Source organism: Erpetoichthys calabaricus, chromosome 1 (assembly GCF_900747795.2).
Source record: "Erpetoichthys calabaricus chromosome 1, fErpCal1.3, whole genome shotgun sequence".
Classification (NCBI taxonomy): Eukaryota; Metazoa; Chordata; class Cladistia; order Polypteriformes; family Polypteridae; genus Erpetoichthys; species Erpetoichthys calabaricus.
This window is the reverse complement of record NC_041394.2, coordinates 328,416,443-328,428,663: the sequence shown is the minus strand read 5'-3', so window position 1 is coordinate 328,428,663 and position 12,221 is coordinate 328,416,443. Positions and strand designations below refer to the sequence as shown.

The following is a 12,221-nucleotide window of genomic DNA, read 5'->3' as shown; positions in this document are numbered from 1 at the left end:
CTTCTAAGAAACCGCAAGCAAACACCCGACATCATACAGAAACCCGACAAATACGGACAAAACAACATATTTGAATCACATTACGGTAATACAATATTAACAGTACAACCACAGATAACACAGGCGCAACACCTGATGGGTAATAAGAATAAACGACTCTGTACAGCCCACTCCCTCTAGTCTCTGGTCTCTTCCAATGTCTTTTTAAGATGTCTTGTTCTGCCTTAGCCTACCTTCCTCTATTCTTTTTCAGCTCATTACATTTTTGCTAAATGCTCGTACCACACAGTCCTGTCGTCTATTAGAGATGTCGCTCTTCTCTGGACAGTTTCCAGTCTCATTGTTATGTCATGGAGACCAAAAACTGCATGTGTCATATTAGATTTGACAGATACAATACATGTATTAATTTGTATTGATATTTTACATGTATTTATATTAACTTTATAGCGGGATGAATGATGATGCTAGGCGATTCTGAATAATTGGGGTGTCAACTGGAAAAAACCCTTTTAATTCAAACAAAAGCAAAAAACTTCAAATGAATATATGTGCCAATGGCATTAAATTGACAAGTCATTTTCCCGTTAAATTTGTCCCTTGGTGTTTAGCTAGCAAGATTCCCTCTCCAGCAAGGTCAGATCCAAATGAGATGCCACCTTCCGGGAGTGCCGCTCTCTGATACAAGGTGGACAGGAAGGGATGAGTCTTCCTTGGCTCTGTTGTCCTCAAGGGGCGGTTTCTCAAGGCTGTGAGGGGAAAAAAGGAGACAAGACCATTAGTGACAGCGCCCCCTCTTGCCCCTGGGTAGGACCATATGCTGTACATGAGCCCGAACGGCAATCCTTTGCCAGGCATGTGTGACAACTGTTATGTCACATGTCTGCCCACATCAGAAATTCAGTATTCTGTTAACATTTTGCCAGCTCTACGGATCTAGTAATCTTCCATATCTGGTGACATCTGCAGATATAAAAAGCTCATTCAGTACAACCATCCATCCGTCCATTTTTTAACCCGCTGAATCCAAACACAGGGTCATGGGGGTCTGCTGGAGCCAATCCCAGCCAACACAGGGCAGGAACCAATCCTGGGCAGGGTGCCAACCCTCCGCAGGACACACACAAACTCACCAAGCACACACTAGGGCCAATTTAGAATCGCCAATCCACCTAACCTGCATGTCTTTGGACTGTGGGAGGAAACCAGAGCACCTGGAGGAAACCCACGCAGACACGGAGAGAACATGCAAACTCCACAGCGGGAGGACCCAGGAAGCGAACCCAGGTCTCCTAACTGCGAGGCAGCAGCGCTACCACTGCGCCACCGTGCTGCCCTTCATTCAGTACAGTTTTTCTAAATCATTCTGAAAGCAGATGGATAGATAGACAGATTTACTTATTTGCCTGACACCTTTATCCAAGGTGACACACAACACTTATGATACAATTGGTTACATTTCTTTTGGTTTTCCAATTGGAGCAGAGGCAGGTGAAGTGACTTGTTGAGACAGTGTCAGTAGCAGGGTTTGAACCTATGATCTCAGGGTTTGAAGTCCAAAGCCTTAACCAGTACACACACTGCCTGACAGATAGATAGATAGATAGATAGATAGATAGATAGATAGATAGATAGATAGATAGATAGATAGATAGATAGATAGATAGATAGATAGATAGATAGATAGATAGATAGATAGATAGATAGATAGATAGATCTGTAGTGTGCTTCTGGTCACATGATATCAAGGTAGTTTGATAGATTGTGTTCAGATTACTCCCCATCCATTGAAAATGGCTATATGGCACAAATCATATTTATGTTTTATGAATAAAAAATTTTATAAACTTAATTCTGCTAGCAGTTTTTTTTTAAGAAAAAATAAATTTTTTTTTGGTTCTTTGATCTTTTGGCCTGTTTATTTTGGCTATGAACTTATTTGACACTAATAGTACTGGTGATCAGTGCTTCTTGTTTTAATTTCCTGGTATCTAACTCTTTGCCTGTTCTTCTACTACAATTTCATGTGATCATTTAGTTACTCATCTTCTGCTCATATTTTACAAGATAACAATCTTTTGTTCTTACACTTTGAGATGTTCTTCTCTTCCAGATGTGGCACAATTGAGGCAACTGCTCCTGGGTCTGTTCACACCATCTGCTGTGATGGAAAGAGAGGTCAGTTTGTCAGTGTTGTCCTGCCAAATCAGCCTCAGTATCTGACACTCTGTGAAGTGGAGGTCTATGGAGAAGAAATGGTCTCACCCTGCAAACCTGCGTTAAATGGTAATACAGTGTTTGTTCTCCTTGCATGTAATGACTGATTCTTTAAATGAAAAAAATGAAGACAAGAAGCAATGATTTACAGTGATAAGGTTTTGTGTTACTTCTTAATTAAAAAAAAACTGATATACTTCTCTAGATTATTAATTTGCAAAATTTATATTTGCATTTTACATGTAAACTTGTTACAGCTCTCTGAGACTGTATTCAGTGAAGAGCTTTATATTAAAATGAGTTGAGATAATTTCTATAAAAGAGTAGTGGTGGGCCAGAGGTTTATGTAAACTTGTATTATGATTGCAAGAATTTTCACAAAAGTATGGCTAGGTGTCTAACAAAAGTTGTGAAACGGACAAAGGAAGGATAGTGTTAGTTCCTGTCAGGGGGACATCCCAGTTTCCCTTGCAAGCTGGATGATACCCACCTTATAGCCAATCAAAAAGGGTGAGCTGGTTATGATAACTCCCCCACCTTCAACCCCACCACTCATCAAGGGGATGGTTGTGTCATTCAATAGACTCTAGCTACAGACCTCAAGAGCTTCACTTTATATGTCAATGATAACACCTGGTTACACTGTTATTAAGATGGTGGTGGGGGGGGGGGGGGGGGGGGGGGATATCTGATTCAAGACAAGCAAACCAAGTGACAAAAACCTGCCACCCAATTGGCTGTCCTACAGAGTTACTGAATCGCGAAGCTATGGAGGTCTGCAGCTGGACTCATCTCGCTTCACTTGCTGATGTGCACCTCTGAGTAGCTGAAAGGAGAGATTTGGTGTTGCCACCAGGAAGAGTGTCTTGTATCATCCTGTGGTTTACTGGGAGTTAGATGTGGGTCCCCCTTGTTCCACTGACGTAAACTGACCTTTCCAGTGTCAATACTTTGTGATCATTTTGCAGCTTTCTGGGTGACAGACACTTTGACTTAGGAATACCTGAGAGGCAATAGGAATACTAACAAGCTTTTATAACTGACTTGTGCATGTTTAACAAATTTTCTATCATTTTTACAGCAGTCAATATTGCTAGACAAGGCATAGCAGAGCAGTCTTCTCCCTTTGGAAACATCGGACTTCCAAGCCAGGCTATAGATGGGAAAAGAAGTGGCGTCTGGAATGACGGTACCTGCACCCACACCAGCAATGACTCTCCCTCCTGGTGGAGATTGAATCTGAAGGCCAGCTACACCATCTCCACTGTGGTGGTCTACAACAGACTGGACTGCTGTGACACCAGGCTGACGGGGGCTGAAGTTCGAGTTGGTGACTCACCTGATGTCTCAAAGCATGTCAGGTAGGTGCCTCCGTTGTTCATGTATTGTACCATTTCCTGCTGAACCTGATCTTAATCTGCCATACATGTTTGAATGTAATGAGTTTAACAGATTGGATTTCTTCTGACTGGCTACTTTCAATTAAAATTTAATTTTTTTTATTTTTTATCAGCTGATCTTATTTAGGCTGCTAGTTGTGTGCATTCCCTGTGTCATGTGGTCTCTTCAAACATAACCTGTGTGGAGTGAGGCAGCGTAATTCAGTTTATTGAACAGGTTCTGACAGCTAGGAGCACTCCTTAATGAATGGCTAAACCATAAAGCTCAAGACTGTTACTTCCACAACATGGTAACACTTTAGTTTGGGTCATGCAAAAGTGCATCTATTACTCATTTACTATTACGTAAAAATACATTAACATACACTTCTTTGGGGTTTCATAATATTTACAAAGCATCAGTGAAGTGTATACTCATCTCTGCAATGTCACCTACTAACAAATCTTCACTTTAGTGTTCTCTGAGGCGACTTAACTGAGACACATTTCTCTTAATATAACATATTTTGTATAAGACCTGTGATTCCAGAATATTAAGAAGTCAATTTACCATCAAGTCAATGTCACCAGAAAATGAAATTAAAGTGTTTAAATGGAACTACTTCCAGACATGGCATCAGTAAGTCACCTGAAAATTAAATTAAACTGCTTGAATGGGACCATTTCCGGAACTGACTTATGTAAGCCTACATCAAGCCCAGCAGCAAGAGAAGGTTCTATGTGCTATTCCAATCCACTGGGTTTTCATTTCTGATAAGACCCATTTTAAATCCCTTGTCCTGACCCACAGGTCTCTGTACAGCCCACTCCCTCTAGTCTCTGGTCTCTTCCAATGTCTTTTTAAGATGTCTTTGTTCTGCCTTAGCCTACCTTCCTCTGTTCTTTTTCAGCTCATTACATTTTTGCTAAATGCTCGTACCACACAGTCCTGTCGTCTATTAGAGATGTCGCTCTTCTCTGGACAGTTTCCAGTCTCATTGTTATGTCATGGAGACCAAAAACTGCATGTGTCATATTAGATTTGACAGATACAATACATGTATTAATTTGTATTGATATTTTACATGTATTTATATTAACTTTATAGCGGGATGAATGATGATGCTAGGCCATTCTGAATAATTGGGGTGTCAACTGGAAAAAACCCTTTTAATTCAAACAAAAGCAAAAAACTTCAAATGAATATATGTGCCAATGGCATTAAATTGACAAGTCATTTTCCCGTTAAATTTGTCCCTTGGTGTTTAGCTAGCAAGATTCCCTCTCCAGCAAGGTCAGATCCAAATGAGATGCCACCTTCCGGGAGTGCCGCTCTCTGATACAAGGTGGACAGGAAGGGATGAGTCTTCCTTGGCTCTGTTGTCCTCAAGGGGCGGTTTCTCAAGGCTGTGAGGGGGAAAAAGGAGACAAGACCATTAGTGACAGCGCCCCCTCTTGCCCCTGGGTAGTACCATATGCTGTACATGAGCCCGAACGGCAATCCTTTGCCAGGCATGTGTGACAACTGTTATGTCACATGTCTGCCCACATCAGAAATTCAGTATTCTGTTAACATTTTGCCAGCTCTATGGATCTAGTAATCTTCCATATCTGGTGACATCTGCAGATATAAAAAGCTCATTCAGTACAACCATCCATCCATCCATTTTCCAACCCGCTAAATCCGAACACAGGGTCGCAGGGGTCTTCTGGAGCCAATCCCAGCCAACACAGAGCACAAGGCAGGAACCAATCCCGGGCAGGGTGCACATCATATCAGATTTGACATCATAGAGCACATGTATTACATTTGTAATGAGAATATTTATATTAACTGTGCAGTGGGATGAATGATGATGCAAAGCAATTCCAAATAATCAGGTTTCCAATTAATTGAAACAAAAAGAAAAAACTTCAAACGAATATATGCGCTCAGTGACACTATATTGACAAGCCAGTTTCCCTATTAATTTGGTTACTTGGCATTTAGCAAGACTCCCTCTCCAGCAACGTCAGATCCAAAGGAGACGCCACTTTCTGGAAGTGCCTCCCACTAGGCTTCCTTAGCTTTGTAGCCCTGAAGGAGCGGTTTTTCAAGGCTATGAGGGAAAAATGAAGACAAGACCATTATTGATGGCACCCCCTCTTACCGCAGGGTGGCGCTACATACTGAAAGGTGATCCTGTGGCCTCTATGTGTGATAACTGCTATGTCAAATGTCTTCCCATATCAGAAAGTTGGTCTTCTGTTAGCATTTTGTAAACAACATGATGTAAGCCTGGAAATTTAAAGAAAAGTTGCTTGGCTGATGGCAAGTTTCAATTGATTCCATCTTCCAGATGTGGCTCAATGAAAATGACTTCTCTTTGATCTGTTCATGCCATTTCTTGTTATGGATTGAAAATCCAATATGTCAGTGTTTTCTTGCTTAAGCAAGCTTAACTTGAGTATATCATCTGATGAAACCAAAATTAAGCTTTGTTTGGCCTTCAGACTAAATGGAATGTTTGGTGTGAGTCAAACATGCTCACTGACCTGCTACTGACCGTCTACCGCTCGTCCATCGAGAGCCTGCTGATGTACTGTATCACAGTATGGTAAGGCAGCTGGACCATGGCAGACAAGGAGAGGCTTCAGAGAGTAGTAAAGGCAGCACAGAAGATCATCGCTACAGGTGCATCACAACAAGTACAAACAGACTTAAGAACAGTTTTTTCCCAAAAGCCATAACCATTCTAAACTCACACATGCACTGACTACACAGTCTAACCCCACAACCCCTGGACTTCCTTCCATCCATCAACCGTGCAATATCCAATATCTAAATGGTACTGATAATAACTGTGCAATATCTGTATACTGAGATAGATAGATAGATAGATAGATAGATAGATAGATAGATAGATAGATAGATAGATAGATAGATAGATAGATAGATAGATAGATAGATAGATAGATAGATACTTTATTAATCCCAATGGGAAATTCACATTCTCCAGCAGTGGCATACTGATACAATAAATAATATTAAATTAAAGATTGATAATAATAATAATGCAGGTGAAAAACAGACAATAACTTTGTATAATGTTAAATGTTAACGTTTACCCCCCCAGGTGGAATTGAAGAGTCGCATAGTTTGGGGGAGGAACGATCTCCTCAATCTGTCAGTGGAGCAGGGTAGTGACAGCAGTCTGTCGCTGAAGCTGCTCTTCAGTCTGGAGATGATACTATTAAGTGGATGCAGTGGATTCTCCATAATTGATAGGAGCCTGCTGAGCACCCTTCGCTCTGCCACAGATGTTAAACTGTCCAGCTCCATGCCAACAATAGAGCCTGCCTTCCTCACCAGTTTGTCCAGGTGTGAGGCGTCTTTCTTCTTAATGCTGCCTCCCCAGCACACCACCGCGTAGAAGAGGGCACTCACCACAACTGTCTGATAGAACATCTGCAGCATCTTACTGCAGATGTTGAAGGACGCCAGCCTTCTAAGGAAGTATAGTCGGCTCTGTCCTTTCTTGCACAGAGCATCAGTATTGGCAGTCCAGTCTAATTTATCATCCAGCTGCACTCCCAGATATTTATAGGTCTGCACCATCTGCACACAGTCACCTTTGATGATCACGGGGTCCATGAGGGGTCTGGGCCACCTAAAATCCAGCTCCTTGGTTTTGCTGGTGTTCAGTTGTAGGTGGTTTGAGTCGCACCATTTAACAAAGTCATTGATTAGGTCCCTATACTCCTTCTCCAGCCCATTCCTGATGCAGCCCACAATAGCAGTGTCATCAGCGAACTTTGCACATGGCAGGACTCCGAGTTGTATTGGAAGTCTGATGTATATAGGCTGAACAGGACCGGAGAAAGTACAGTCCCCTGCGGCGCTCCTGTGTTGCTGACCACAATGTCAGACGTGCAGTTCCCAAGACGCACATACTGAGGTCTATCTGTAAGATAGTCCATGATCTGTGCCACTAGGTATGAATCAACTCCCATCTCTGTCAGCTTGTCCCTAAGGAACAGAGGTTGGATTGTGTTGAAGGCGCTAGAGAAGTCTATAAACATAATTCTTACAGCACCACTACCTCTGTCCAAGTGAGAGAGGGATCGGTGTAGCATATAGATGATGGCATCCTCCGCTCCCACCTTCTCCTGATATGCAAACTGCAGAGGGTCGAGGGCATGTTGAACCTGTGGCCTAAGGTGGTGAAGCAGCAGCCTCTCCATGGTCTTCATCACATGTGATGTCAGAGCAACAGGCCGAAAGTCATTCAGCTCACTAGGACGTGATACCTTTGGGACTGGGGTGATGCAAGATGTTTTCCAAAGCCTCGGGACTCTCCCCTGTTCCAGGCTCAGGTTGAAGATGCGCTGTAGAGGACCCCCCAGCTCCGATGCACAGACCTTCAGCAGTCGTGGCGATACTCCATCTGGACCTGCTGCTGTGCTGGCACGAAGTCTCCTCATCCCATCCCACACTTCCTTCATGCTGTTATTCTACAACTTCTGCTCCAGCTTTCTCCTGTACTGCTCCTTCACCGCCCTGTGCTGGACTCGGAGTTCCTTCTGCACGCGCTTGAGCTCATGCTGATCACCGCTTTTAAAAGCCCTTTTCTTCTGGTTCAAAAGGCCCTTGATGTCACTTGTGATCCATGGCTTGTTGTTAGCATAGCAGCGTACAGTTCTTACTGGAACTACAATGTCCATACAGAAGTTGATGTAGTCAGTAGTGCAGTCAACAACTTCCTCAATGTTCTCACTATGTGATCCCTGCAGGATATCCCAGTCTGTAGTTCCAAAGCATTCTCTCAGAGTATTCTCAGCCTCCGGGGTCAACTTCCTGAATGATCGTGTGGTTGCAGGTAGGACCCTCACTCTTGGTTTGTAGTGAGGCTGAAGCAGAACCAGGTTATGATCTGCTTTCCCAAGCGCAGGCAGCAGGGTGGCACTGTATGCATCTTTAACGTTTGCATACAGTAAATCAATAGTCTTATTTCCCCGGGTGTTACAGTCCACATACTGGGAGAAGGCAGGTAATGTTTTGTCCAGCGTCACATGGTTAAAGTCTCCAGCGATTAGCACAAGTGCCTCAGGGTGCTGCGTTTGTAACTTAGCAACAGCAGAATGGATGATGTCACTCGCTGTCTCCACGTCCACCCGAGGAGGAATGTACACTATAACAACAATGACATGTCCAAACTCTCTGGGCAAATAATAGGGACATAAACTTACGGCCAACAGTTCAATGTCCCTGCAGCAAGTGGAGATTTTGACGTTAACATGTCCAGAGTTACACCACCGTGTATTAACATAGAGAGCGAGTCGTCCTCCTTTGTGCTTCCCACAGGTACTTGCGTCTCTGTCCGCTCTAACTGTGCTAAACCCGGGTAGCTCCACGTTAGCATCTGGGATGGTGTTAGTTAGTCACATTTCGCAAAAACAAAACAAACTGCATTCTCTGTTGGTTCTGACATTTTTCACCAGCGCAGCCAGTTCGTCAATCTTATTTGATATTGAGTTCACATTCCCTAGAATCACAGAAGGCACCGAAGGCTTAAAACGCCATTTTCTTGCAAGCTGCTTCATTTTTAGCTTAGTGCCCGCTCTGCTGCCACGATACCGCCTTCTTACCTCGTCGGGTAAATAGGGAACCACACTGGCACTGGCATTTGTTCTCAGAGCTCGAAGTTGAGTACTTGAATACGTGAGTCTCGGCGTGTAAAAATCCATGCCCATGTTGTAAAAGTGTGTCCAGGGAACAAATCCACATAAAATAAAGTGATAGGAGTGATCAATAAATAAAAATAGAAAAATAAAAGTAGAAAAGTACACATACATATACAGTCATACACGGAGCTGCTGAAAAGGCTGCCACTCTCGGAGGCGCCGGACTGTACAATATCATTACTCTCAGAGTCCAACATCCACTACTCACTGCACATGATCATCATTATTGTGCAATATTTATATTATGTGCGATAACCCAATAGTGCAATAGTTATTATTCTTTCCATATGTATGTAGGGTCACAGAACTTTTTTGCAACTTCTTTAAAACTTTTTGCGCCATTTGTTTATTTACTTGTTGTGTTCTACATATACAGTATGTCTGTACTGAAGGAGCTGCTTTTAATCTCACTGTACATGTGTATAGTGACAATAAAAGGCATTCTATTCTATTCTATTCTAAACACTGCACTTTGAAGCATGGAATGGCTTTAAAAACAACAATGTTGATGTCCTGAAGTCAGAGTCGGGATCTCAATCCAATTGAAAATTTGCGGCTGAACTTGTAAAAGGCCATTTACTCACAATCAACATGACAACTGACAGATGTTCAAAGCTGATACAGAGACCTGAAGACACAAACTGAAGCCTGTCATGTCTGCTATCTACTACTGACTTGAAGAAGGTTAATTCTAATGTGCTCAATTATTTGCCATTTTATATTCGTAATTAATTTAGACCACTTTGCAGGCATCTGCTTTCACTTTGACATTACAGAGTTTTTTTCCTATTGATCAGTGTCAAATAAGCCAAATTTAATCCACTATGATTCAAAGTTGTAGGACTGTGAATGTAAGAGCAGTGATTTATTCATTAATGATGAAAAAGATCCTGGTTATATTATTCATACCCTCATGGATCATGAAAAGGCAAAATCAATGCTTGTTTCTTCAAAGCAATCAGCACCAATCTTTAAAAAGGAGCATTTGTGATCTCCCCTTTCTATATTCACAAGGCTCACGAAACATTATGTGACAGATTGCCTTAGCTTGGAGACATATTGGGGTGGACTGTGACACTTTTTAAAACAACCTGCACATATCCACAATTATCATGTTCTTGTTATTTCTTAGGTTTAATCTCACATGATTTCAAACCAACTAATCATATGCTTACTTCCCCATCTTTGGAGTTGCACTTACAGACCCTTCACTTCTTCACTAAGACTGTGCACAATTTACCTCCTTGAAGTTATCTACTCAATTGATGAAAGAAGCACAAAAAGATCAAGAGAAGGGATATTCCCCCAAAGTCTCCGATCCTGTTACTTTCACAGGGCTGCCCATTTCTACCTTTGACTATTAGGCTTCTTGCCATGCATGTGATAAACCACAATCCTGATTTTCCTTGCACTGAATTCAGTCTGATAAAATTCAAGTCAAATATAATAGCAACAAGCTCAATCACGAGAATGTTCTAACTAAAGTAGTGGTGCATTTGTTGGAACAAAACTTTTAGTCACTTGAAAGTGAAAACTATATACTGTACATCATTTAGATCTGTAGATTTAAAGAAAATGTAACCAGTTTCCTGACTGTAAACCTAACATAGTTCTCCATTCCAGATGTGGCACAATTGAAGTGACTTTTCCTGGATCTGTTCACACCATCTGCTGTAATGATCTGATTGGCCAATATGTCAGCGTTGTCCTGCCTAACCAACCTCAATACTTGACCCTCTGCGAAGTGGAGGTCTATGGAGAAGCTGTTACCCCAGAGTGTAAACCTGGACTAAATGGTAAAGTGGTGTTACTACTCATTGCTTATGTTGTAATTTAAAAATTTTCAGCCAAACCAGAAAGGATTTATTAGAAATGTAAAATATAGAAGAAACTTTGGAGCAACTTCTTTCCTTGGTGATCAGGACGTTAATGAACACTGAAAGTTTGAATGCAGTATGAACTGAATGTCCTATTACAATCATGTGATACACTTTTAATGCAGTGTGGCAAGATAAAATGGCTTGATAAAACTGAAATGCAATTATTCTACCATCTGTAATCAAGACTGCAAAATGGAAATGGTCATTGGACACTGAGGTGGCTGCACTAGCCAGCAGGGATTTCTCACTAGCCCTGAGGCATATACCACTTTATTACAGTTATGTAATGCTGTAGCAAATGAGCACAAATGATAAAACATGTTTTACAAGTTCAGGAAGCATCATTATGAACAGCTCATAGATGACTTAACATAATCATACTATATTTTTATACCAAAAACCTAAAATTGAATGCTAGTGTGCCCACCTACAAAAACCCATTGAACCAAATTGTCTGTTTTTGTTTTAACTTTCTTTGCAGCAATCAACATTGCAAGACAAGGTACTGCAGAGCAGTCCTCTCCGTATTTAGACTTTGGAGGTCCAAATCTGGCCATAGATGGGAAAAGAAGTGGCGTCTTCAGTGACTGGACCTGTACCCACACCTCCAATGACTCTCCATCCTGGTGGAGACTGAAACTAAAGGCCAGCTACGACATCTCCACAGTGGTGGTCTACAACAGACTGGACTGCTGTGACACAAGGCTGATGGGAGCTGAAGTTCGAGTTGGTGACTCACCTGATGTCTCAAAGCATGTCAAGTAAGTGATGTCAGTGGTTTCTGTACAATGCAGGGTTCTTTATAGTGGTTAAAAACATTTAAAATGATCAGGCAGGCCCACAGCTCTTCTGTGTTTTGGTGTGTGTTTGTGTGTGTGTGTGTTTTAATAGCCACAGCAGCTGGGCAAGGGCAGGTAGATGCTCACTCCAGATGAGTTAAGGAAGCTCTTGAGTAACTGACAAAGTGACTTAGTGTTCAGACAGAAATCTTTTTAAAACCAGAAGTAGTTTTCGTGCTATA

General features: G+C 41.9%; 1 protein-coding gene across 7 annotated transcripts in view; it reads left to right on the top strand.

Annotated features, from left to right (window-relative positions):
• Positions 1-12,221, top strand: part of LOC114666204 (uncharacterized) — a 196,368-nt gene that overhangs the window by 31,165 nt on the left and 152,982 nt on the right. Inside the window, exons 4-7 of one of the 7 annotated variants that reach the window (XM_051925011.1) lie at positions 2,179-2,286; positions 3,299-3,578; positions 10,944-11,116; positions 11,682-11,961. In XM_051925011.1, coding sequence (XP_051780971.1) covers positions 2,179-2,286; positions 3,299-3,578; positions 10,944-11,116; positions 11,682-11,961 — 841 coding nt within the window. Of the gene's footprint in view, positions 1-2,113; positions 2,287-3,298; positions 3,579-10,943; positions 11,117-11,681; positions 11,962-12,221 lie in introns of all 7 variants that reach the window. The other 6 variants (XM_051925029.1, XM_051925006.1, XM_051925020.1 and 3 more) reach the window with 6 other exon arrangements.